The sequence below is a fragment of the Hemicordylus capensis genome, chromosome 17, assembly GCF_027244095.1.
Source record: "Hemicordylus capensis ecotype Gifberg chromosome 17, rHemCap1.1.pri, whole genome shotgun sequence".
In the NCBI taxonomy this organism is placed as follows: domain Eukaryota; kingdom Metazoa; phylum Chordata; class Lepidosauria; order Squamata; family Cordylidae; genus Hemicordylus; species Hemicordylus capensis.
This window is the reverse complement of record NC_069673.1, coordinates 12,733,695-12,761,475: the sequence shown is the minus strand read 5'-3', so window position 1 is coordinate 12,761,475 and position 27,781 is coordinate 12,733,695. Positions and strand designations below refer to the sequence as shown.

Sequence of the window (27,781 nt, the reverse complement as noted above, 5' to 3'; positions counted from 1 at the left end):
CTTTGAGATCTTTTGATTGCCTAAAGGTGACAGGCCATTGTACACTGCTGTACTTTTGGCAATGCTTCTTGGCTCAAATGTTTGCCAGGCAGAAGTAGTGTGAAATAACCCTAATTCTTCAGAGTTCTGCTTCTTATCGCCCAGTTTAGAATAACAGCGAAAACATTTTGTGGAGGGGAGTTGGGTCAAGGGAGGGTATTTGGCAAAGAAGTTTGCATTTCTTTTTTTTATTTCTGGAAAGAATCTGTGACTTCACCAAGCTCCCCAAAACCTACCCACCCTAGATGCCTCTTGCTATGCACCATCTTTGGTATGATCAAGCATCTTTGCTAGATGCCTCTTGCTATGCACCATCTAGTACCATGAGATCAACATTTATTTTCTCCTTTGCCCAAGCAGATTCCCTCTAGCATGAATCTCTGCTACTATGTAGCTGCATGGTGAATAACCTTAGCTCTTCCCCATTGCTTTAAAGAAAAATCCTTCTGATACCTTCACCACATCTGGTACTAATTTTACTCAGCCTCCCAATCTCTCCATCACATCCACCCATCACCAAAAATATTGCAGCTGCAACCCCATTTGGTCCCAACATCCCCACTACCACAACCTTGTTACCTACCCAGCTTCCATACATAATTTGATGAATGAGTTCAAGTAGTTCTTGTTAAAGTTAAAATGGCTTTGGACTAAAAGTTAAGCAAATACAGTGCACCTGTTACATAGGAAGCTGCCTTATACCAAGTCAAGCCATTGGTCCATCTGGCACAGTATTGTCTACGCTGACGGGCTTCAGCTCTCCAAGGTTTCAGGCAGGAGTTTCTCTCAGCCCGACCTGGGAGATGCTACCTGGGACTTTCTGGATGCAAAGTAGATGCTCTTCCACTTGAGCTATGGCCCCATCCCCTAAGAGGAATATCTTACAGTGCTCACATGTAGTCACTCATCCAAATGCAAACCAAGGCAGATCCTGCTTGGGGATAATCCATGCTCACCACCACAAGATGCAGCTCTTGAACACCGGTGAAGACTGGGCTGTTGCTAACAGCAAGGGGAGGAAGAAAGAGCTTTTCTGATTCCCTTTGCCTGCTGGTTGAGAGTCACCCCAGCAATTCAGGCAGATGGCGCTTTGCTTTGAACCACTAAGAACAAATGCATCACTTCTCTGAAAGCTGCAGGGGACAGAGGAATGTTAAGGGCGTGGTGGTTTGGAAGCAAGAGATGGAGCTCCTTCTCTCTAGCATTTCAGGATGAGGGTCTGTGGAGGGACCGTTTGCAAAATGGCCTGCTAAATGAATCGGCAGTTGATTGCCATTTAATGTCTGGCAGTCAAATGCAGTGATACATTGGTTCCCTTAAATGTGCCCTACAATTAATTGCCGCCAAAGGTGACCTTCCTATGTTAAATGTATCTGTTCACCCTGTCTTTTCTTGAATAATTATTTCCCTCCCCCTCCCCTGAATGTGTCCTGTTTTTAAACGTTAGATTGTAAGCCTGTGGGCAGCTCCTGTTCTTATTTTTAATTCCTGTACTAAAGATCACTAGTGATCTTTAGGTGCTTTGTTCATCATCATCATCATCATCATCAAATCCAAGCAGTCAAAATAGCATTTCTTGCTTTTATTACACATTTGCATTATTACAAGGATAATCTGATAATATATTAAAATCCCTACTTTTCATTTATGTACAAGACTTGCTACATCAGACATCAGATCTTTAACGCACATTGTACATTAGGAAAGAAATAATGAGGTAATGAGAGTTTAAACATTGTTTAGTTTTCACCGTTCCTATAATGAAAAATGTGCTAAAATCGTCTATTCTGGAAACCTACCTCAGCAGAATACCAGAATTCAATTTTCTACAATGGACTTTATAAATATGGTCACACAATTCTCTTCTAATATGGATATTTGGCAATAATAATGAAATATGGCAAATATAGTTCCAGATTACTAGTCTCTTCCAAAGATCACAAAACTTGTGGCTAAAAGCATTTAAATAGGTTATATATCTATATCCATCATTTGCCTGCAAAGTTGGATAGCTCTTTTTGTTGTTACAGTGATGGCAGAGCAGGTAATGACTCTGAAGGTACAAAATAGCTTGGAGACTGTAAGTGTAACTTGCATAACAAAAGTATTCATGTTGGCTATAAAATATATAATGAATGAATAAACTCTATCTAAAATGTCTGGGCATTTGGTTGGAAGAAAGTCAATACTGCTTTTGATTATGAGAAATATACTTACGTTGTTTATGGAGAATGGCCACTGTCGTAACAGATGCAAATAAGAGTGAGGATGACAACCTGGATTGTTTTGTGTGTTCTATAGAAAACTATTTGTTTGTCATTCTAATAGTGCCTTGTGATCAGAGAACATTTTGGGGCTCTGTTTGTGCTGGGCATGTGTAGACCCTTTAAAGCAGACACTAAGCATTCCCGACATCTAACAAAGATTATTAAATTAGGAACAATCACACTAACATGGCATGGTACCTGTACTGGCTACATATTTTCAGAGGATATAGTTTCCTGTGTCAAAACATTTAATTTTTTGTTTTAAAAAAAAGTCTTGCTGTACAGTTTTTAATATGTCCAGTATTTGAGAATATATATAACATACAAAAGTATTTTGATGGACATGGCAGTATTCTTAGCATCTCAATTTATCTACAGTCCGTCTTACCTGATAACTCTTTTTTTTAATTTAAAAAAAGAGAGGAAAAAATTCTTTTGGTGCAAGGAGTGATGGTCTGAAATGTTCCTTGACGTTTTGGTTCTGAAACAATTCTTGAAAGGTACAATACAATATACAAGTCCTCCGATGAAGAGCAGTCAATGTACAATATATTACAGTCTTTGCTGCTGAGAAGATGTGTTCTGGATAGCACATAAAATTGTTGCTGCCTTTGTATTCTACATCTCATACTAAAGGCATGAGGAAAAGAATTTTGTTCAGTGGAATGTGTTGGGATTAGGTCTGATCATCATGACAACTTTCTTCAGTGAATATGAACCTCCCCTGAACTCGGCCCAGTAGACACCATCTTGGTATCGACTCCGGTAGTGTCCTCCCCGGTACCAAACGCCATTGAGGTTGGAGTGTGCACACGCATTGTACCACCATCCCCCTTTCTGGTAGTGAGCGCAGTTTCCTGTAATAGAAGTGAGGACATAACCGTGAAGAATCCAGTTTTATTAGTGTGGCTAATACAGCATTTTGTCTTGAACTGTTTCCATGTGCATTTAAGCATCTCATCTTTTAGATGAGATATTTTCCATTGTACAGTGGTCCCTCGACTTACGAAGCACTCGACATCCGAAGATTTCGACATACGAACGACAAAAAATACCGGAAGTCGTTGCCGGTTTAGATGCGGCTTCCTCGACCTACGAATTTTTAGATGCGGTTTCCTCGACTTACGAGTGTTTCCGGACCTCCGTGGATGCGCTTTTCGACTTACGAAAATTCCGACCTACGAACGTGCGTTCGGATCGGATTATCTTCGTAAGCCGAGGGACCACTGTAAATGGAATATTGTAAACTGAAAGACACATTCTCTTGGTAGCTTTAAACCCGTGTGGCTGGCAGAGGTGTGCCTTGGTGCCTGAGAACTGGCTAGCCCTGATGTATGTGTGAGCAACATATTGTTTATGGTGGTGTCCCTAAACTGTGCATGTGTGTCTATCATAGGATCAGAAATTGATATAGTTCACAGTTTGCTAAGGGCATTCTGAAGTGGCTTAATGCGACCATTTCTAATTTAGTCTGTCCTCGTCGCATGACACAGAATACCCAAGACTGGACCTGGAATCTTGAGATGCCAGGGACTGAACTACTCTGTTCCTGCTTTGTTGTCTCTTTCCTGCCAGTTTGCCCCTCTTGGAGAACCAAAACTGTACCACTAGGCTGTTTGTCTGGAGTTTCTGAGGAGACATTTTGCAAAGATGGTTGATGTTCTTGAGAACTCTAGCTTAGGTGTCTTTCCCTTGATATCCAGTGGAAGTCATTTGTTTTTCAGTTTATGTAATAGATAATATAAAAATAGAATGTTATAGGCAACACTATTTTTTTATATTCCGCCTTATGAAATGCATGGTTACTGTTGTTGTTGTTGTTGTACCTGTATATACATCATGGTCTCTGTCCAGTGTAGTAAATTGCTTCCCGTTGTGCCACGTGAAGGAGTCTCCAGCGTTGCCATTGTATCGGCCCAGTCGCAGCTTGTAGTACTCTTTTTCCGACTCCACTCGGAAACTGGCGTATTCAGCAAACACTTTACGGCCTGACCAGTCTTCCATGGTGATCAGCAGTTTGTAATTGCCTTGACTGGTCAGCCAATAAATATTTTCTAAGCCTAGCCAGTACTCTCCATCTATGTTACCAAACCCTTGCTGTAGAAAAAAGAAAAAGTAAATTAGTAGGTATTGATAACACCCATACAGAAGCTTCACTGAGTTTGTGGTGTGTTCATATTGTAAATTCAAGGAACTTCCTGGAATGCACATTTGTACCAGAAAATCTAGTAACAGGTTCATACAGTGGTTTTGTCTTCCCTCTAGCTCTTTGAGCTGTGGGTCAGAAGTGTTCCTTTCCAAAGGACACTGAAGGAACTATTAAGTGTTCCTCTGGCTGCTTGTGGATAGGTTTCTATCTATTAGGATTTCTGAACCAGCTTTTGCTCTGATTGCTTTTCTCATTAGCAGTTCAAAAATCAGTCAGTTAAGAAAATACGATTTTCTCTTTGCTGTGAAGATTTAGGCTCAGATCACACTCACAGTATGGAAATCACTTCCCTATGATTTCTTCCCATGCTGCTCTGGTAATGTCACCCGCAGGTGGGACAAGTGACATGGTTCCTTCTGTCCCAAATGTCACTTGGACAGAAGGGAGGGGAGGGTATTAGGCTTGCACATTCAAATATGCAGGGTTTGCACACACTCTTATGGAGGGATATAGAAAGAAGCTACAGGGATGTGGCTCCCATATCATTAGGATGAATTGGGCTTTGGAGTACGATACCTATATAGGGTTGTTTCCTTTTTTGGGTACTTGATTCTTGGACTTAAATTTCCAGGAATTGCCATATTCCGCTACCTCTGGCAATGACTGTTTCATCAGAGCAGGTACACCATGTCAGGCAAATGCTTTGAATTCATGTTTGCAAGTCTTTCCAAGAACATTTATTAGAATGAATGCTCACAGCCCTTTCATTTGCCCTAACCTTGTAAGTCTCCCAATTCCTAAAAAAGTTGACAGATCCATCCAGCCGTCTCTGGATGACAGTCCAGCCACCAGGATCGTGTCGCTGGTCGCACCAGACCTGCATCAGCCGGTTTGTATTCTCGGGTTTCACAAGGTAGATGGAACTGGTGTCGTGGCCGTCTTCTAAAGCCTGCAGGCAGTCTCTCCAAGGACCTGGTTGAAAGTACAACACATGTTAATTGCTAACATGTTTCCACATTCTTGGGTGCCATCCACAACCAAGTACATAGGTCAGACTGAGTACTCTGTGTGGACCATTCTTGAAGAACAGCAGTTGCAGGAAAGCTCTGTTGCTCTGTTCTATGGAAAATTAAATTTTGATTCAGTGATGTGGGAGATGTGAGTGAGTCAGTCTGGAGCCTCTCTCTCTCTAGCGCGTGCACACACACACACACACACACACACACACCCTTGCCCTCTAGGATTCCTTTTACTTGGCTTACTTGTTAGCAGTCTGTAGCCTTTTTCAGTCTGTTAAGCTTAGCTTTCTGTGCAGCTACATTATACAATGCATGGCATATGGGGGTACAGTCATGCAGGCCGTGATTGCTCTGTGTGTCTTGGATAGCCCTAATCCATCTTGGTTAATATGGCCATATCCAGCATTTGGCACATTAAAAATGCTATAGAACTTAGTCATTAATGGTGGAAATTGCATGGGCTATAAAATCTTAACAATTTGAACTGGTTAAATACTGTAAGATGTGAAAGAATGACTAAAACACGGCTGCCCTGCTTAGTTTTACATGCAGTTGGGCCATTTGGAGGTCAAACACTGAAAAGTAGACTTAGGATACATTTTGTAGAGCAGGTTTTATCATGCGAAACATGGCACAGTCCCTTCTTGACAAATAAAAGGTTAGTACTAAAACAGTTGTATGGAAGAGGGGGTCTGCTGTGAAAACGCTGTGTGTGTTACTCCCACCCCATTTGGTGCTGGAGAAGCCCTTTCACTTTCGAGTGGGGGTAGCGGAATTAGGCTCTGAAGAAATACACCCTATGATGTGCATACTTGAATCCCAGTCCCACTCCCGCCCTTCGGGGATAAAGGAGAGCAGAATTTATCTCCCATTACGATCCTTTCAGTGGCAAATGGGCAAGCCCCCTTCACAGGCTAGAGCAGGGATTCTCAAACTTGGGTCCTCAGGTGTTATTGGACTTCAACTCCCATAATCCCCAGCCTCAGTGGCCTTTGGTTGGGGATTATGGGAGTTGAAGTCCAATAACACCTGAGGACCCAAGTTTGAGAATCACTGGGCTAGGGGATCCTTTTGCAGAGAGATCCTTTTGAGAGGATCCAGAGTTGTCCCATGCATTGGCTTTGTGTGTTCAAGTTCAAACATAAGCTGACCCCTTCCCCCACTCTGCAACCTTATTTTAAGTGGTCCAGGAATATAAAACACTGTAATGCAACATCTCCCAAACTGACAATATAATTCTCCATCTGAAGTTCAGAAAGCTTAACACCCATACCTATTTTTAAGTAGCAGGGGAAGGAAAGATGTAAAATACATTGTGATTCCAACATCAAGCTGAGGTTTATCTCTAAAGATTGAGACATGAAACTGCAGTCCAGCAGCTGGGCACACAAAGCATGGCCTTTTTGGTGGTGATGCTGATGCTCTCAAACAGTCTCCATGGAGAAGCTGATATGGCCTTGTCGCTCTTTAAAGAGGCCTTTGATGGGAAGCGGAACCACAAATGGTTCTGATTGTTGATTCTATTACTAGAATATTGTATTAGTTACTGCTGTTGTGGATTGCTGTACTTCTCTTACATTTAAAGAGGGAGGGGGTCAAAAGGACCATGTACACCACCTTGGAAGAAAGGGGTTATATAAACAATGGTCATAGGTGTTCCCCCTTGCATGTCATAGCCCTTTGGCTCTATTGTTTACGCCTTTTTTTTCTTAACACCCATGTATATCTGTCAATTGAAGGTAACTCTTCATGCATCTGAGGAAAGAGGGTGCTAGTCCATGAAATGCTACAATAAATGTGTTAGTCTTTAAGGTGCCATAAGATTATTGATGGTTATTAACTGGTTCTCATTGTTTAGGGTAACATGCAATTATGCCAGTCAAGTTTGGTTAGGAACCTTTCAGTCAGATGAACAGTGTATGCATCCTTCCTTCCCACACCCCTGGAAAATTCCATCCAGACTGTTAGAATTTTCTTTGGCCTCCTATTCTGGAAGAGGATCTTACAGCTGAACTTCTTGCCAAAAATAACATTGGCATGTAAATTGATAATTGAGTCCACGATATTGCAAGAGAGGTATGAATGTAGTCACTGTGATCAGGAGAACTAGATATAACTTTGCCCTGAATCGGGTGGCTGCTTCAGTGTTCCAAGTACCTCAACAAGTGTTATAGTGGGCTATGGTTGTCCAGAATTGGCATGGCTGTTCCACCCATGAGACTGACTGAGGATGCCCCACAGCCTCCTGCTGGCCTCCACCCCATGTACACAACCGTTACCCAGTGGTGGTACCATCCTTCTCCACCCAGTATCTTTAAAAGTGGGGAAAGGAGCAGAAAAGGAAGAGAAGAGAGTGTGTGTTGGAGCACTGAGACTCTCTAGTCCAGGGATTCTCAGCGTTGGGTCCCCAGATGTTATTGGACTTCAGCTCCATCCCCAGCCCCAGTGGCCTTTGGTTGGGGATTATGAGAGCTGAAGTCGAATGGCATCTGGGGAACCCAACATTGAGAATCCCTGCTCTTGTCCACAGTCCCCTTTCCTTCACACTTTTGCTCCCTTCCCCTCTTTCTAAAATACCAGGAGGAGGAAGAGGTGGGCAGCGACACTGGTATACTATTGGGATGAGAGGGAGGGCAAAGAGCAGTGCCAAAGCATTGCCAGATAGGGGACCCATTTAGTGCATGTGCTATTCGGCGGGTAGCGGAGGCGGGCAATGCCTTGCCACACTGCCTCAGACACCAGGGAGAGGCTCAGGCCGACCGTGAAGATCGAGTTCCACAGAATCCTTTCTCTCTACCACCAGGACAGTAATAGTGAATGCTACAAAGAATGGTTTTACTGGATACCATAGTGATTATTTCCCTAATGAACATAATGCAAACAATGGGCATCAATGCATGCTCTTTGACATTTTCAAGGTAAGTGCTACTGCACAGGGAAGTCGGAACCTAGATCAGACATTGGTCAATCACAGTGCAATCTGTGCTGCAACCTACTAACAAGTCATTGTTTACCTCTTTTGGGAAGCTGTGCTACATCCCTTCTGAGCGTCACGAATGTACTAATATCCTAACAGTCCTTGGTTTCAGTGGAGCCTCTTCAAGACTGGTATGTGCTAAAGCAAGTAATCCACCCCAGTAGAGCACCCACCCATAATCCCACCCATAATATGCTTATGGTCTAGGTAAATTGGATAATTTTGTCATACGCCTTTAGGTGCCCAAATACTTTTTACTTTTCTAAATACCAGGGCAGTGGTGTTCCACAGAGCAGTGCTCTCCAAAATAAAGGACAGCACTTTTGCTTTCTTTGAAATAAAATCTGGAGTAAATGTTAAAATACATGCAATGATTTAGCAAGATTCAGCTGAAGAGAGACCGTACTCTTTCCCCATACGTGGCACAGATATTTTAAAAGGGACCTATCTTGGCAGTAAAATAACAGATGTCCGTTTCTACAGATGTTAGTAAAAGGTAGGGGTGTGTGTGTGTGTGTGTTGAACTTTTTCATTCTGTTTTTCCTTCTTTTAAAGCCAGTTCTATTTGAACTGACTTTCAGTCTATTTGGAATGATATTTTAGTGCAGAGATGCCCTTTTGCCTATTTTATGTGTGTTTCCCTACCTGTCCCCCTGCCCATCCCCCTGCCATGCCAAGAGAATGAAGCAGGCTAGACATCCAAATGAATATAACAGTGCAGAAGCTGCATCTCCTACTTGATTCTGAAATGAAAATCAGAATTTTAACTTGGGATGAAATTGACAAAGTGCAGAGGGACCGTTCACCACAAAGGAGAAGTGAGCCCTTGCTTTACATCCAGCCTTGCACTGGTTGTGAAACGATGCTTTGGTTTATTTATTTAGTACATTTGTCTACCGCCCTATACAAAAAGAAGTCCTTGGGCAGTTCACAATCTATGAAGAACTCATGGAATTTAAGGCAAAGTTCATAAAGCACCCCAATGGCCACAGAAATCAACAAAATGCTCCAATAATTTGGCCTTTTTTCTTATTAAATAGGAAGTTTAGTGGGAAAGCATCATTAAACAGCACACCATAGGGAGCTTTTTGGATCTTCCTGTCCTCTGGGAAACCCCACCCCACCCCCCGTTGAGGATACCATCTCAACCAGTTGTGCCATATGTCAACTAGGCGTGCACTGTTGAGGACTTCCTTGTGGCTGCGAGTTGCAGCAGAAACGTGGCTGAATTCTCAGGATAAAGGATAGGAGGTTGTTTGTCAGAAAGTTTTGATTGTTTGGTTAAATGCAGTCAAGTCGGTGTCGACTCTTAGCAACCACATAGATAGATTCTCTCTAGGATGATGTGTCTTCCACTTGGCCTTTGAGGTCTCTCCATGAGCCATTAAAGGAGGAGATAAACATCCTGCTCTACACCAAACCGGCTGGGCATAGCACTCTGTGGTGCACTCTGTGGTGACTGCAGTCTCCTCTCCAAGTATTCACGGTCCTCAGGAGCGTTTTAGCTACTGCCTGAGCCCTGTTGTGTGCTGCAGTCCCTGTCAGTGTGGACCTAGTGCCAGCTCAGGAAGGGACTTGCTTGGAAGCCGAGGGCGGGAAAGCATGTGCTCCATGTGCCGTTGTTGAGTACTTGATGGCTTGCTCAGCTGGCCCTTTACTTAACAACCAAGGAGGTGGAAAGAGTCGGCTGGTGGGGGGGACGGACGGGCACCAATGGCCTGTCTGTTGTAACTGCTGCTGTGCTGTGGCATGCTTTTTATTATTTTATTATTATTATTTTACATTGATGTCCCGCTCTTCCTCCAAGGAGCCCAGAGCGGTGTACTACATACTTGAGTTTCTCTTTCACAACAACCCTGTGAAGTAGGCTAAGCTGAGAGAGAAGTGACTGGCCCAGAGTCACCCAGCAAGTCTCATGGCTTTTGCCTTGCTTGTCTCCTTGCCCGGCAACCTGTCTTTGTGAGGAGAACGAGAGTTTCAGTTTCTACAGGGACGATTCCATGAGTGCAGCAACCAAAGGCTTCAGTCTTGGGCAGGCAGAGGGGACCTGGCCTTGTGGTAGTAAGCATAATTGTCCCCTTTGCAAAGTATTTGAATGGGAGACAACATGTGTGAGCACTGGAAGATATTCCCCGTAGGAGATGGAGCAGCTCTGGGAAGAGCATCTCCTTGGAACCAGAAGGTTCCCAGTTCCCTGCCTGGCATCTCCAAGATAGGGCTGAGAGAGACTCCTGCCTGCAACCTTGGAGAAGCCGCTGCCAGCCTGGGTAGACAATGCTGAGCTGGATGGACCAATGGTACAATGGACAATACTGAGCTGGATGGTACAAGGCAGCTTCCTATGTTCCTTCCCCCCACCCCCACCCCAGTTCGATATGGCTGACCAGCAAGCCATAACACACACCCCACAAGCCCCCAGTGAACCAATGCATGTTTTCTTTCTCACATGTTTGAAAGGCAGTATTGCTAGAAATCTGCTTCTCCACCTCAGAGTGGCTTTTGTTTGCATTTGCTTACAAGCTTCCCAGTACAAGATGTATGTCAGTAATTGACACGTGTACAGCAACGATATGATATAGTTGGTTTGAATATGACAAAAATGCATATCTGCAGTTCATGTAGGGGGTGGCCCTGTTGAGTCAACGACTAAAAGTGTTCCTTGGAGCGACGGAAGCCGTGCGCCCCTCTTCTACAGCCACATTATTGCAGTGCTCCGCAAACAATATTGGCCAGTGTCTTTTTGAGGTACAACTGTAGCCCTTGTTGCTGCAGTTGCTGACCTCAAAGTCCCTGTTAAAGTTTGGAAAAATGAAAGATTTATTGACTTGCAGTGACGTGATGAATGGGGATAATGAATGGAAGTGCTCTCAGCAATTGATCAGCTGGAAGCAGTTCAGAAGCTGAATGCTACAGAGGGTGCTAAAAATACCACATTCTGGCAGAGTTTCCATTTGCAGTGTCCTGGAGATTAGTGTCAGTTTCTAGTGGTGCTCTGCAAAACATGTAGAAGGCGGAGTGTTTGGGTAATGTCCCTTTGGTCCTGTGTGTAGGGAAGGAAAGAAGGGGGCTACACTGGTTACAGTTTAAGATGTGTTAGAACGGAGAAATCTGAAAAGAAAACTCTCTTAGATTTCACCTGCAATGGGATGTGAATGAAGGAGAGAGTGCACAATCTGATATTTTTAGATACCTTGCCAAAGCATGGATTGTGCATTTCCCCAACTCAAAAATTAGGACAATAGTATTGTGTTAGTGCAATTTAAGAACATGACATACTTTAAACTGTGTAATAAATTTCATAAATTGGCGGAAAACACTGAAATCCTTGGCTGCTGTGGACACATTACCTCATTTTCTCTTCTCCGCAGGCCTTGTGTTAGTGTTGAGGAGGCTTTTGCTGTTGTTCACATTGGCACACTGACTTGCATCTAACACCTTCTTTGCCTGTGCTGCGTGTAAATGTGATGTATGTGCACAGGGAGCCTGCGTCCAATTCCACTATTGTCTGCATACTGCCACGTGATGCTTTTCCTCAGAGAGTGGAGGAAAGTTTTACCGGGGGGGGGGGGATTTCTGCAAGGTTTCATCCTGCAATGCTTAGTATCTTTTTCAAAGAATGAATATCTGTATCAGTTGGATGAACTCTGCTGCCAATTCAGTAAAGCAGGGGTGGGCAATATAACAGTTCATGCATTTCTCTGGGTTCTTTTCTAGATCTGCAGTCATCGAGCATTGCTCCCTTTTTGTATTTTTAAAACTTTTTTTTTTAAATTTACAAACCTAATAGTGTGGCTGTGAATGAAAGGATCAGAAAAGAAACATGCACACTTGTTAGTTACATGACAGTGAGGAGTAGGGGCTCTCTGACTTGCATTTCATTCCCAGCATGGCCCTTAGAGCCAAGGAAGTTTTCCATCACCGAATAAGGGGAAATTACAGCTTTGAATATATATTCAGATCCCAGTTCTCGGAGTGGGAAGGAGGCATCCCTAAGGAAGTGCACACAGGAGGAAGAGCAAATTCCACAGTTTCTCTCTTGCCTGGAAACCAAGAGTACTCTATACTAGTTGGGGGGGGGGCAACTCTTGTCGTTGGGCTGTTTTCAGGGGTATAGGTCTGGCTCCTCTGGGAAAGCCATTGCAGGAATTGCCCTGGCTTGTACCCCTTCGGGTGCTCCCAGACCAAAGGCAAGAGCACAGTTGTGACATTGAGTGATGGCTCACATCATTTCCTTAACTTTTGGAAGCTTTGCGTTGCTAAAGTCTTTGAGCTTTCTCTTAGACTCAAGTCTTTTTTTCTTTCTTTTTTAAATGTAGTTTGTAACAAGAACTCACTATACATTTCCCTCCTCTGGAAAATATTAGTAACACCTAGTCACTTGGGCAATAAATAAAACGAGGGAGTTATAGTAGCCCCAGGTTTCTATAACTGCACTCAAAATGAAAAGTGATATATCTTGCAGTTTCATGTTTGTGGCAGTTATGGTGAAACGCAAACCTAGTCTTTGGGTCCATGAATTCTTCCTGTTTTTGACAACTTATCCTTGCCTATACAGCAGTATGTAGAAGTGGTTTCCATCCAGCTGTTGTCATTTGGGACTATAAGGAGAAGCGGATGTGGTGAAGGTTCTCGCAAACCATGGAATGGCAAGGGTTTGTATGTATGTTTAATGGCCACCAGTTGTGCATCATTTTGTGTGCCATTTGTGTAGGGGCCAGGAAATGTGCAATGATTTGGACCCTTTTGAAAGAGTGGCTTTTATTTGGGCCTTGCCATGAGTTGATGATTGCAGAAGTGGTCATGTTGAATCCAGGCTAAATGGCCCAGGTAATGTATAAGTTATAGACCATTTTCAAATGCCACACCTTTGCTGGGCTACATGTATGTTGCACTTAAATAAACACATTATTTACTAAGAAAAGGTGCATTCTGCAGCCTGTATACATTATGCAGATTAAGAAGATATTGCTTATGTTGCATAATTCTGAGGTGTTACGTAATTTGCCTTTTAAGTCAAGGAGTGTGGGGAACAGGAGGAGTTATGCAGGGAACTGACTTGGAAAACCTTTTTAGCTATTCTTCTAGTGTCTGAGATTTCAGCAGACATTAGTCACCCGCCTTCAAGGATATCTTGGCATTGGCAGCCACAAAACAGAACCTTACTTCTTAAAAAGAAAATGTGAACTGTGATTATCGGGAAGCAGTCACTACCACATGGTGTGATTTTTTTCCAGCATATACACGAGACTTGGATTCATGGCCTCTTCTTAAAGACCTGAACAGCATCATTCGTAGCTGTGTTCAGATGCACCGTTGTAAAATAAGACCAGTTGGCGACCATTTTGACCATAGCATCTGTCTCTGATTCTATGCTCAGAAAATAATTTGTGCAGTACCAAAAAATCTTTCTTAGATTATGACCCTGGAGAAGCTACTCATCTATCCTCACAGTGAGATTTCTGAGGTTGGTTTTCTCCAACAGTGTCGTCTTGCTGTCTGAGGCGTCTGACTGCTTGTAGCTTTTTTCTCATTTTTGTTACAAGAGGCAGCCTTCCCTGAACCTTGAAAAATAGTACCCATCATCTTTTAGTTTCTCTTGGGATTTGTAAAGAAGTTGAAACTGACCGTGACATAGTCAATGACATTCTGCCCAAACTGTAAATGTTCCTGTTAAATTTATGGTGTATTACATAAGTCATTAAAATCTGACACATTCTTTTATATAAAGAAAGCTCATTTTGGCCCAGCTATGGAAATAAATGTTGAACTTGCAGCTTTGTTTCCTCACTTTGGCATAGTAACTGCTGTCTGTGGAATTACTGCCCTAGCTGTGGAAGAGCTCTTAAATATGATCAGAATGTGTTTTACAAGTGAGACTGTAAAAATATTTTATTACATCTTTGTATCACATCTTTCTTCTATAAAACTTGTGGTAGTCCGGCCTAACATTGTCTTGTCTTCCTTTTAGTGGTGACCAGGGACAGGGCTTTCTCAGTGGTGGCACCATAGTTTATGGAGGTCTCTCCCAAGGGACATTCACCAGACCTCTCTGTAAAACTATTTCTGTTCCAGTTCAGGCTCTGAACTGATCAGGTTTTAGTTGGTTTTCATGTCTGCCGCTGTTTTTCTCCTGCTTTCTTTTTAAAAAATTGTTTATGGCTTTATGGCTGTTGCTTTATTGTGAAATCATGGGTCTGAAACATGGAGTATGAAATTTAAATATTAACCGCCCAGAGACGGAAGTTTGGGGCGGTATACAAATTTGATAAATAAATAAAATAAATAAAAAAATAAATATACTGTAAATAAATGACAATTTCCCAAGCAGTCCCCATCCAGTTACTGACCAGACCTAGACCTGTTTAAGCTTTGGCAAAATGGGCTGAGGCATGTACCATCAGGTCACGCTCTGAATGGCTAGCCTGCTGTATCCCTCCGCCTCTGTGTGTGGTACTGGTTATGGGACAGCTCAAACAATGCTGCATTAGCACTGTGTCAAGGTGGCTGTGTATACACCTCGTGTATTTGCTGAATTCTGTCTGGATGGCTTTTGGCATGAATGTCTAGTGATATGTGCTAAGAGTTGTTCTGGAGGCATTCTGAAGACTACCTCACTACTCGCTTCCAAGGCTAGAACCCCCGTCCCTAATGGTTTTCCATGGCTTCTGTGTGCTTATGAGAGTGGTCCCCAAGATGTTTAGGCCTGGTCCAGATGTGCTAAAATCCCTCACAGGGAGCTATGGCTGCAGCTCCATGGAAGAAGTAACCTTTGGGTTGTGAAACCACAGAACGTCTTGGTGTGTGAGCATGGAGGGAGGAAGTCACAGTTTTGGTTTCATACACTGAGCAAATTGCTCCCAGGAAGCTGTGTGGTCCCATTAACTTGTGCAGGACTTCCTCCATATGGCTGTGGGCACGGGACTGCTCCATCTGGGCGACCGTAGCATGTATGAACCAGCCATTACTAGAATATGTCTGAATAGCCCGAGTACCTATGTCAGTACGGAATGGGAGAGAGTGAATACAATGCCAGTGACTTACCAAGAGGAAAGGCCATGCAATCACTGCATTTAATGTGGGAAGCAGGGAAACAAAAGAATGCCACTTGGGGGCAATTGCTGGCCCACTGCCACAGACTGTTCCTGGTTTCTTCTATTAAAACGGTGGTATTATTAAGTATTTTTATTTTTCCTCTCCTGCCAAACTCTCTCTTCCCTCAGGGTCCCTCTCATCCCCGTGGTTTGTAACCTCTGCTGTACTTCCCCCATTATGGACCATGACAAAACTGAACACAGGGTCCAGCAGCCAAAAAGGACATGAAAATGATTGCCTTTTGCTTAATAGTTACTTTAGTACTGTTTTATACATAACTGGCAAATGGTGGTGTGAGTACAGTCTGCATTGCTCTTTGTCTAATGAATAATTCGAAGTTAACACAATGCCCAGACACTCAAAGATCCAGAAGCCTCTAAGTGAACACACAAGCTCTCAAAAGCATTCATTTTTCACAACTCATCTTACTTCTGGCAACATGTTTTAAAAATACACCAAAGGTTCAAGTGTCAGTAACTGAATTTTCCTTCCTGCTACTGCTACTAGGAAACAATGTTTTACCTGTTTTTGTTTTTTTGCTATTCTTTAATTGCTCCCAGGTTACTACATTGCATGTCATGTTTTAGCCTGAAGCAGAGGCTTTTGGCCAAGGTACAATCCATTTGCATTGAGGAGTTCATAATGGAAAAACTGAAAAACAATCATAAAATTGCCATTTGGAGTGAGGTCACTTTTCACCGCTAAACATTCCTTGAGCAATAACAATACTGGCAGAAAATGGAACCTTGTGTACTTAAACACGCCTGCTTAAAGAGCCTTGTCTCTATAGGCCAACGGAGCCCCAGGGAGTCTTTCTGCTTGCTTTAGTGAGTTTTAAAGCAGCCTCCCAATGGCCAATACATCAAAAACAAAAATAGTTACGAGTCTAAACATTTAATTTTCCCTTGGGTAATTTATGCTAAAGATTAAAATACTTGGGGATGCTTAATATATTCCCCAAATAATCACAACCTAATATTTCACAGAGCAGCACTCCTAATTGGCTTTTTTACCCTTGGAGCTGGAAGAGGAGAGCTGGACTTGTGACAGCGGGCATGAATTGTCTCCTTTGCTAAGCAGAGTCTGCCCTGGTTTGCAATTGAATGGGAGACTACTTTTGAGCACTGTAAGACATTTCCCTTAGGGGATCGGATCGCTCTGGGAAGAGCACCTGCCTGGTTGCATGCAGAAGGTTCCAAGTTCCCTCCCTGCCATCTCCAGATAGGTCTGGGAGAGATTCCTACCTATAACCTTGGAGAAGCCACTGCCGCTCTGTGTAGATGATACTGAGCTAGATGGACCAGTGACCTGACTCAGTGTAAGGCAGCTTCCTATGTTCCTATTGGCCCAGCATTTCAGGGATACAGAGTTCCAGCTTTCTATCCTAAACTGCTAGACTTTAGCATGAAGCACAGAAGCTTCATCTCTCTCTATTTTTACTGTTTGTGAAATGTTCAGAACTGTCTACTGCCAGGGAAATTGAGCAAGATGCACTTTTGACTAGACCCAATTGTCATGGGGTTTAGTGTTTAAAGTGAATTTGAACCACATCTCAAGGTCAGCAAGTTGGTTAGAAGGCTGATTAAAAGTGGAAGAAATTCCCATAGCTAAAGATAATGACCCATGTTGTTCTGAGGGAACATTTGTGTTTGCAAACCCAGGTTTGTCATATTCACAGTGAAGAGCTTTCCTGCATAATGGAATTAAATCCAAGAATGATCTCCAGGAGAAATAAATGACAAGGCCATAAAACAAAATTACACATCTCCATTGAACTTTTTAGGCACTCCACAATCCAAGTTTAGGGCTATCCGGTACATCCAATAGGCTCTGTATTTAAGGACCTCAATTTAAAAGATACAGATGGAGAGAGGTTTTGCCAGCCAATTTCTGAGCCAAAATGTCTAGATTTCCTGCAGTGCAGCATGCAGGTAAGGCATTCCTAGAAGGGGAGCCGATACCCTATTTGGCAAAGAGCATTGTCAGAATTGTCACTGTACATGACAGAGGTAGTGTTCTTTCAAATCCTAAGTGGATTTAGAGCAGGGTGCAGGATTCCTAAAGTTCTGTAATCTGCAACTTCATCTTTTTCCATCTTATTTCCCTTAATACCAGACTTGGTGCTCCTGTGCCAATCAGCTGGGCAGTAAAATGGGGCCTGCCAGTGCCCACCAACAAGGATGTGGCTTCTACCTTGCTGAGGGACTCACTGGGTATCCAGAAACACATTTATTTTTTTAAAAAGAAAAGCAGTAGAACTGACTGACTGAGGCCTGAGCATGCTCAGTGTCCTTCAGGAAACATGAAAAGCTGGGGGTGTCCAGAATGGGATGAAATTTAATGGATAGAGTCCATAATAGCATGTGGTATCCTGCCATAACAGTTTATGGGATCCTAGAGAATAACAGCCATGCCATAACAACCATAACAGCTTATAGGATCCTGGGGGAAGGGGGTTGATTAGGATTCCTAATCCCCTCCCTGCCAAGTTCAGGATCCTATAAGCTTCCAGTGGCTCTGACCACTTTCAGGAGCTCTGTCCAGTCACTTCCTGCTCACATAAGAGATTAGGCATTTAACGCTATTCCTTGGATTTCCCAAATCTTTGTTTCCTTGTGATACTCTTATGCTCCCCGCCCCCCTGCACACACACATGCGCACACACTTATTGTTAGCAATTTATTCTCTCTAAAGTCTCAAGAACTCATGAAGGCTTTCCCACAACAAGCAGATTCACAGCTGGTTGTGTCTTAACTGAAAGGTGTACTTTAGATATGTCGGAAAATCTACTTACCTGATGGTTTGTCAGTGGAAGTTGGGATGCTGGTAACTGGCGGCATTGTTGGGAGAGTAGGTGGCAGAATCTTTAGATTTTGGTCACTCTGAATCTCATTGGTAGATATTTGGTTAATACGATTGTAAGTGGGAGGCTGGTACACTCTGTTTGGTGGCAGTGGAGGCTGAGGAATGGGTTTAATGGACGGCGTTCTTTGGCAGTGCTCTTCCAGTTGTGCAATAATTATCGATTGGTTATTGGCAATGGATATCAAGTGCTGATACTTGTGCTCCAGGTCTTTGTATTTGTTTGCAAGCTGCAACATGTCAGCAGTTTGATTCAGGATCTTGTTTTCCAACTGGGAGAGTTCTAAAGCATTGTCCCGCTTTCGGATGATTTCGTGCAGCAGCTGCATGTACAGTTGCGTGACCCGCGAGTTCATGTTGCGGCTCTCCTTTCGTAAGAGCTTCACCTCATTCACGATTCCACCATCTACTTCCACTAACTGCTGAAGGCTTTCTATTTGCCTCTTTTGCTTGAGCAGTTCATTGTTCAGCAGCTCTATCTCCTGCTTATTTACCCTGTTTTCAAGTACCACCTCAGGTTCTTTCGAATTAACACAAATGGCACCTGTCACTTTCTGCTGAGGTACAATGAAGGTGTAGGTGCACTTGTCCGGCGTGTCACTTGAGCGCTTATACCTGTTTGTGTATATGAACTCTTGCTCCTCTCCTTCATTGCTGTCTTCGACATCTTTGGTCTTGCTGACACGTATTCCCACACCTACCATTAGCAACAAGCAAACCGCTGCCTTCATGGTCCTTTATCGTGGAATTGTTTTGTACAAATGAACTTTTTGATCTGTGATAAACACAAAATAAATGATGAACAGTCAGGATTCAGTAATAAGTGAAAGCAAGCAAAAAGCAGGCCTGTTCCTTTGGATGTTAAATGGTAACTAATCTGTTAGACTACAGCTCCCATCATCCCCAGCCACAACCTGTGGCTAAGGGTGGTGGGAGTTGTAGTTCAACAGCAGCTGGAGAGCCAAGGTTGCCTACCCCGGCTTTAGAAAATGCCATAAACAGTAAAATTGTCGTTTTGGATCACATTCACAATTGGAGTACTTCACCATTTTCAAAGTTAGCCTTACTAAGCCTTCTCAAGTTGCAAAACAAATAGTTTTTAGTTTAACTTTAAAAAAAAAAAGATGGCTCATGGCCATTTCATACAACTTTTCTTGGATATTGCTTCTGTGGTTTTTTTGGTTAGCCTGTGCTGACTTTTGGCTGTGCTAGTTTTGAGTTGTGTGCCATATGCGGAGCTCATCACATAACGATAGGATAAGATAAGTCTGAATAGATGTGGCATTTTTGCATACCATCACAGCTGCTTGGGGAACATAATCATTAAAAGTCGGACCAGTGATGGAAGATGCGCAAGACCAATGGTGAAAGCATGTAGCGCAGTATGCATGAACATCCTTGGTGGCAGTTCTGAGAAAGCAAACAAATGCCATTCCTCTGCTCTCCAGCACATTGAAGCCCACAGCTGCTAGTGTTGCTCTAGAGCAGGCCTGCTCAACTTAGGTCCCCCAGCTGTTTTTGGATGACAATTCCCATAATCCCCAGCCCCAATAGCCAAGGATTAAGGGAGTTGAAGGCCAACATCTGCAAGGGGGCCAAAGGTGAGAAGCCCTGCGCTAGGGTGAGGCACGGTGATGCTAGGATAGACTTTCCAATTTAGAAATAGGTAATAAATATGCCCAGAGCTTTGCTCTGATGGTTGCTTACATTCACCCCTCACATTCTCCTCTAGCCTTAAGAGCTAATAGCTTTATAAGGTTAGCAGTGGGGAAAGAGGGAGCTTTCCCCACAGCTTTGTTGAACTCTGGATGGGAAAGGGGCTCAGACGAGTGGGGCAAGTGATGGGTGAAAACACCCCGATTTCTTCTGTTCAGGATCAGATAGAGCAACCACAGGCGGTGTCTTTGGGTCCAGTCAAAGACTTTATAAATGTACTTGTGGGCAGAAGTGGAGAGACAATTCAAAGCGTTTCCTGCCCCAGTCAAATGCTTCCGCCTTTTCAGGGGGAGCCTTTACTCTCATTTGACTGATGATCTGAAATAAAAGGGAGGGGTTTTGAGACCATGTCCATATTCCGCTCTTCTACAGGAAAGGTGTGTCTCTGGCTTTCAGTTACTGAATGTTCTCTTTTCCCCAGAGCACTTCTGATTTTATTTTAGCTTCACATGCCTGTTTTTGTCTTTTTAAACTATATAGTGTTTCTCATATTCTAAATTTATCTTTTATGAGGAAGTTATTACTAATAGCATTTAAATCTTCCTTACCAAAATGTCTGTTTTTCTATAGAAGAAACTGTCGTAATTGCTAGAAGTGGACACACTTGTGTATCAGACCTCAGAGCCACTTTTAATCTTCAGAGACCTATCTTAAGCCATTAATGAGAAAGCTAGGGCCAGTTCTAATACGTTCTGTTGGCAAATGTCATCTCCAAGGCAAGCATGTTGGTTCCATGCTCTCCAAGGAGCATGTTGGTTCCATTTTCTCTGGGGTGCATATTCCAATGTTCTCGAGCTAAAATATCTGTCTTTGTGGAATTTGCACTCCAAAATGTTTTTGGATCTCGAAGGGAGGCCAACTTTTTGCTAGGTATAGCAAAGCAGTAAATAAACAATAAATACAGATTTGTTTATTTATTTATTCCAGTTTCTGTTCTGCCCCTTTGCAAGCCCTTGGGCAAAGTAACAACCATTCTGAAGGAAATGCAATGCAGACTGAAATCTCAGAATATTTAATTTATAGAAATGTAAAACTTCCTGATGCCTGCTCAACCTCAGAAGCTAAAGCCAGCTCAAACGGATCTTAGACCATTTTGGGAAAGCACTTAGGCTCAGACTTTGATAGACCTCTGGGGGAAGGGAATGCTGCGATTACAATGCAAAATATCCTTTCTGTGTTGGCATGTAGGTCTATTGGATACAGTATAAGGGTTTTTTGCCAGAGGAAGAGAGGAAACCGCCTGCCACACAAACCAAGCCCTGTGTAGTCTTTAAATCAGTTTCCTTCAAAATCTCGAAGCAATTGAAATAATAAATTAAAACTCCCTCGGACAGCTTTAACTTGTATAGCCAGCATTTTGTGCAGCAGGTAACACTTGGTGACCCTGGCAAGCTTCCAGCCCTCCTACTTTACACAGTTGAAGTATTATTGAAAATGTCTTCAGCATAGTAGTTAAAGTGGGGAGGGGAGGGGGGAGTTTTTCTTGTTCAATATCTGGCTTTCAGGTCTCTCTCCCTATCCCCCCCCCTTCACAAGTCCCTGTTGACCATAAATAGAATCTCATTTTTTCCCATTGAAATCCCTTTACGTGATCTCACAGTTTTAAGAGCAGGATGGCAGTTGTGGGACTTGTAAAAAAAAAGAAAGAAAAAGAAATGCTCTCAAGAAAGAGCCCCCCCCTCAAAAGGAAGCGAAATGCGTGGGTGTGGGTCAGCTTCATACAGAACAGAACCACTTCGTGGCAAGCATGTGGTTGGGCTAATCTGCACTTTTGCTTGTGCTGCTGCACTTTTACAACTAATCTGTACAGCATTTTATGTGGCAAAGTGTTTCACAGGCTCTTACTGTGTCGCCTTCACCATGACTAAACTGGCCATTGCTATTAATACTGACAGATATTCATAGCAATGGGAACTGAGGCGAAGGGAAATAGTGACTCGGCCATGCCTACATAATAACTCTGTGGCTGAGGTAAGACTTGAATCACTCTCACTCACACGATCGGATTCCAGCACCCTAGCCACTAGACCCTGCTCCTCCAGCTCTGTGTCCCAGTTACTCTGCAGTCTTTGTTTGGTTTTCCTCTTTAAAGCACACTTCCTACAAGAGGAAACTCTGCTTAAAAGAAGAATGTTTGGGGTTACTGATCTGGACCAGTTCCTGGCTCCCTCTCAAGGCACTCCGAAATCGGTGGCAGAGCTCCCATTGACACTGATGGGATGGAGATTGCATTCCTTACACCTAGTCTGGCTATTCATATGGTTGGCCAAAGGGCAAGAGGTAGTAATGGATCTGATTGTGTTTGCTCTTTCAGCGGTGGCTCAACTAATTGTGCCTCAGGGGACACAACTTGAAAATGTTTCTGTCATCTAATAAGTTGTGCGGGAGGCACGGCGGTGGCGGTGGCAGCAGCTTCCAAAGAAAAGATACTACATTTTTCTTTTCTTTTCTTTCCTGTTTCTGAAAACGACAAACAAAACCAAATATTTTCCTTGGCACTGTGAGTTACAAGTGAAAACCTGACGACTCAGTGTGGGAATTATCCTGCTGCACTGAAAGGATTTACTTGGACTTTTCCACTCTGAATTAAGATATAGCACAAAGTCACAAATAAAATTTCTACAAGACTCTGTCAAACTGTCAGCATGAAGCTAGATAACGTTTTTAACTCCTATGTGCTCATAATACCACAACCTCATTCTGGTATGTTAGTACTGAAGTGAATGCTGGGGGTACGTTAGCATTTATTCTTAAACAGGTAAGATGCTAGAGAGAGGAGAAATATTTGAGAGCCCAAATGGACTGGACTAAGACATCTTGTTGCCCCAAGGGACTCATAGCCTGATATGAGGGACATCCCAGACTCTTTTGCTGCATCGCAGAGAGATGCTGAGATAGGATACACTTCGCATGCTGTTCCATTGGTACCCATAAAGTATTGTCCACCCCAAGCCAAGTAATGACTTTGGTTGCTTGTGCAGTTGGATTGGCCCCAGATGTAAAACAGTTGAGACAGTCTTTCTGTTGGAAGAGAAGCCTTTTAGTGCAAAGAAGTCCTCTGCAGTGGCTGTAGGAGCATTCTTTGCCATTTCTGTCTGCTGATTCTGCTTCTTAGTGGTGGTTCTTTTTGAGATCAGCGTATCAGTGGCCAGATTCTAGTTTCTATATCAATTTTTAAGAAGAAAGTTGCACTGTACAGATACTTGGTTTGTTGTGGTCCAGGCACATATCTAGGGCTGAACTAAAATGGGTGGTGTTGAGGCAAATTGCCTCACCTAATGAAGTAGTGCACTGGAGGAGCGGAGTACAAATGTTTTAGATAAATAAATACTAGATACGTAATCATTGACTCTCTACAATTGTGGAGACTCTGAAAAAGGAAAAAAAGAATTATGGCTCATGTTTGACTCCCTTATTTATGCAGTTTAAAGACTACAAATTATTTTGAATTGTATGTTTGAAGAAAAACATTTCATAATTTAAACAAAGCATCTTCTGTGAGGTCTGAGAGAGAAATGTTTTTTTAAGTGCTATGAAGGGGCATAACTTGCTGTCTGGGAAACGAAGGGCAACCCTGTGGGAATCCACTCTACTGCAGATTTCGTAGCAAGAGAGACAATTTCTACTTTGTCTTCATTGGCATGCATTCTTCTTAGCAAGAGAAAATGAAAAAAGTGACCTGCCTGATGGATACACACACCTCACAGTAAATTACTCTGAAGCTATAAGTCAAAAATATAAGAGCCTTGAAGTATCATGAATTCACTTTCTGTGCTCCAAAAAGGAAAATCTTACTTTAAAAAGCAGAAGGAAATTGCAGCAGTTGAGAGTACAGGTATTCCAAGCTCTCCAAGGTGGCAGAAGATAATGTTGAACAAGAAATTATATTGGGCTTTTGAGGGAAGCAAAAAATTAAAACTACCACACATTACACACAAGAGCGTGAACTCAGCTACTCGTTCCTGGTATATATTTTTTATCCTTCAGGACCTTCGTTTATTGCGTTAAAAAAAGACAAATATCAGTCCGTTGTAAAAACAGGCAAAACAAACGTTTCGATGTCTGTACGTCAGCCACAGTGTTGTTCCTCTGTTCTTAATAATCTTATGGCCCAAGTCAAGAAGCATCTTGGAAAGGACAGTCCTGAAGGCCAGATTTTTTCCTTTGCAACTGCCATTTTCCATCTCCCCATGGAGAGAGACCCACCTCACACTTGGCTTAGGTTTCAACCATATTGGAATCCTTGTAGCCATGTTGTCTTTGGCTTTGGTATTCTTCAAGTAACAATGCTGTAACCTTGTTATTGGCAAGGTTTATTTCTTTGCTAGTAGCTGTGAAAACTGTCTTTTTGCTAATGTTTTAGATTTGTTGAAAGGGAAGATAACTTGAACTCCCAGGTTTGCTGGGGCCCTAATTTAATTGACTCCTCCTCCTTAACAAGACAGAGCTCAGAGTTCATATTTAAATGTGATTATGAAGTCAGAGATACAAAAGTGGATCTGGCCTGATAATTATAACCTGAATTTTTCCAGAAGCTTTAATTGTGGCAAAAGACTCTTTATTGTAGATACTCTGAAGTTGTTATCCCTTATTTCATATTCTCTCCTCCTTAACTAACCTTTTGCTTGGCATTTTGTTGTAGTCATGATTTCTTTGTTGATGATGTAGAGCATTTAGTTTCTAAAATAAGAGATGCAGGAACTTAACCTTGTCACCTGTGGTGTGTTGGTGATGAGGAAATTCACTCTGCACATGCTCAGAGGTGCTGTCCTCTTTACTGTTTCACATGTACCATGAATTCAGAATGTGTTCTGGGGCTGATCTCTGGTCGAGATTTGGCACAGATAAAAACCCTGATGTTCTTTAGTTACAGTTGGTGTGACGTTTCTGCATATCAGGAAAGCATTCATGATTTTGACATTTCTGTTCAAATCCTGATTTGTGCAATGGATGGGAAGATTAATGATTAAATAACAAAGGAAACATCTCACCAGAGATATTTACGTGCTTTATTTTTCCAAAAAGAATGAATTTTTAAAAGAAAAACAGTTAATTTCTTCTTCAGACATGAGATCTTCCCAGTCACCTCAATTATGTCTCATGCCTTTTGCTATGCTTTGAGATTTGGTTGATGTTGAAAAGTGTTAATAACGATCATCTGTAGATTTGGTGCATGCCAAATGGTTCAGCAGGTGTTCACTTTCATTCTTTTTTACCATTTCTTTGGCAATCCCGTTTCGGTAAAAGCATGGGGCTTGCCCTACACCCTCTCAGAAGACACAGTTGTAGATGGAGTCTTCTTTAGAGAGCAATAGTTGTGTGGATCCCCTTCAGTACCCTGGGCATTGTGAGGCACCAATTGGCAGCTTCTCTTCATGCTTTCTCCCTTAAATGTCAACTTGCATACAGCATATTCCTTATATAAAAAGTGATCTGATGACAAATGTGTGTTTAATATCCAAACACTCCAGAAGCAGTCATGTCCCCTCCCACCACAGCCACTCACCCTTTTGGTTACAGAATTCCTGTGAATTCCTGTGAAACAGATAGAAGCAGTTGCTGTGATTTCCATGTGGCTGAAGCTATGTAGGTGAACTCAGCCTGCTTCCTTTGATTGTGAAGGGGGTGGGGGAGGGAAGCCCAATGAATAGGGATCTTAATTAATTCTTTGAGAACATTTGTTTCAAAATAGTTCTGACTGCCTTTAGAGATTTCGAAAGATTACCTATCCCATGCCTTTTGCTTTGCATCATTATGTATAATTGCCTCTGCAACCTTTCTTTCTGGGTTCAAGAGAAATTTACCAGACCGCATCTTTCTGTTGAGCATCCTCTTAGGAAAGCTGACCCCAAATGTCACATTTCTGCAGACTACCCTTTCACAGTGGCCTCACCTTCTTTTCTCTTAAGCCAGCCCATGCTGAAAGATGTCTTAGCATTTTTGCTTTCTGTTTCATGTGTTAAGAGCTTTGCAAAATAAGAGCTTTGCAACAGTGTTTGATCTTATCGCACTTGCTTCATGTTTCACCCTTGGCATGGACTGCAAAAGCTGTTGCAAGGAATATTTCCAAAATAGCCAGTTCTGCTTGGTTTGGAGTTTTAAAAGAAGTTTTCCCTTAAACATGCAAACACTTTGATATTCTAGGAGCTGTTACTAAGAGAAACTTTCTGTATCTTTTAATCTGATCAGTGTGTCAAAGGAAAGTAAGGACCAGCTTCCTGGGTTGTAATACAATAGTCCTTTCAAAGAAATGGTACAACGTGAGAGGCGGTTTTGCTGTGTAGCATTTTTTTTAGGGAAGAAACAGCCTTTTCCTCACACACATGATCAATATTGTAGTGGACTGATTGGTTTAAAAAAATTTTTTTTAAAAAAATCCTGATAACTTTGACACTTTGATCGCTTTAGACTGAGTTTACAAACATGCATTTTAAAGTTTTAAAAAAACAATCATGAGAAAAGCCATACAGAACTTAACACTTGGAAGTTTGTATCTTTTCCTTTTAATAAGGTTTCGCAATTTCTTACAGAAAGTGATAGAGATGCTTCTCTAAGTTCTTCTTAAATTTAGTCTACACAGTCTTAACAGCTGTAGCAAAAGTCTGTCTCCCCCCACCCTCCAAGTCATAGACTTTAAAACATTATTTCACAGTGGGCAATGAATATATACATTTATGTTAAACGTGACACTTTTAATATTCTTACCCTATTTCCTTTGAGCTTCTTTCTTCAAGCTTTCCTTTTCCTTTTCTTCTCTTTTCTTTTCTTTTCTTAAATCAAAGATTTACTGACTGGCTCATCCACAGGAATAGTGCCATCACTGCTTGCACCAAAATAAATATCTTCATCTGTGAAGGACTACCTAGATGGTATTGCATGAAAAGGTTCATGCATTTGGCACTGTGCTGGGAAGGCTAACAACATAAGAAGGCTATTGCCGCCCTGTTATTTCCTTATTGTTTAAGCCCTCGTCTCTTTAACTTGATTGCTGAATCAAAGCGGTCGGTCCCCATGCTATAGACACAGAGGGACAATAGGCTGCAGCAGTGACTTGCTTTTCAGGAACTCCGGCTGGCCTGCGTTTCAGTTCTAAAGCTGTGAATCCATCATTTCAAGCGAGGCTAAAACAGCCCTATTTGAACTTCAGCTCCTTTGTGGTGGATTTACATGCAGTAGGAGGGGGAAAAAAGATAATCAAGCATGCGGTAAGCAGACAAGTTCTGGTTGGGTAAGCTCGGCTTCCCCCCTCCCACAAGGGCAAGCCAGGGATCCACCAGCAAGAGACACGTTCAGGGCCTCCCCTTAACCACAAACAGTAGAGGGCTGGCGGGAGCCAAACTTTTACCCAGTGATGTCACGGCTCTCAGCAACCCGGAGAAATCGGGTGTGTAGGAGGCTGCTTCCTTGGCTTTTGCCAGAGAGGGAGCGCTGGAAAGAAACGACAAATGACTGGAGAAGGCAGCAGCACGTTGTTGGGGTTGGGTCGCTGCTGCTGTTGCTGCTGCTCAAGGCAGGGGGCAGTTCCTGGATGCCTTAAATTAGGGGGCAGGTTTTAAACTGTCGCCCTGCAAGTGGTTTTTTTTCCCCTTGGTTGAGTCTGAATGACTGTGAGCCGTTCTTTGTAAATAGTCTGTATTCACTGACATTATCGCAGTTAGAC

At 42.6% G+C, this 27,781-nt stretch overlaps 2 protein-coding genes across 11 annotated transcripts in view; one reads left to right on the top strand and one right to left on the bottom strand.

The window, feature by feature from the left end:
* RALGPS1 (Ral GEF with PH domain and SH3 binding motif 1) overlaps window positions 1–27,781 on the top strand; it is a 167,997-nt gene that overhangs the window by 61,952 nt on the left and 78,264 nt on the right. The window lies entirely within an intron of this gene.
* Window positions 1,607–27,403, bottom strand: ANGPTL2 (angiopoietin like 2). Its single transcript, XM_053281822.1, has 5 exons — window positions 26,827–27,403; window positions 18,338–19,180; window positions 5,234–5,427; window positions 4,133–4,403; window positions 1,607–3,163 (listed from the first exon to the last, which is right to left on the bottom strand). The coding sequence occupies exons 2-5, from the start codon at window positions 19,134–19,136 to the stop codon at window positions 2,964–2,966; spliced, it is 1,464 nt and encodes a 487-aa protein (XP_053137797.1). The 5' UTR covers window positions 19,137–19,180; window positions 26,827–27,403; the 3' UTR covers window positions 1,607–2,963.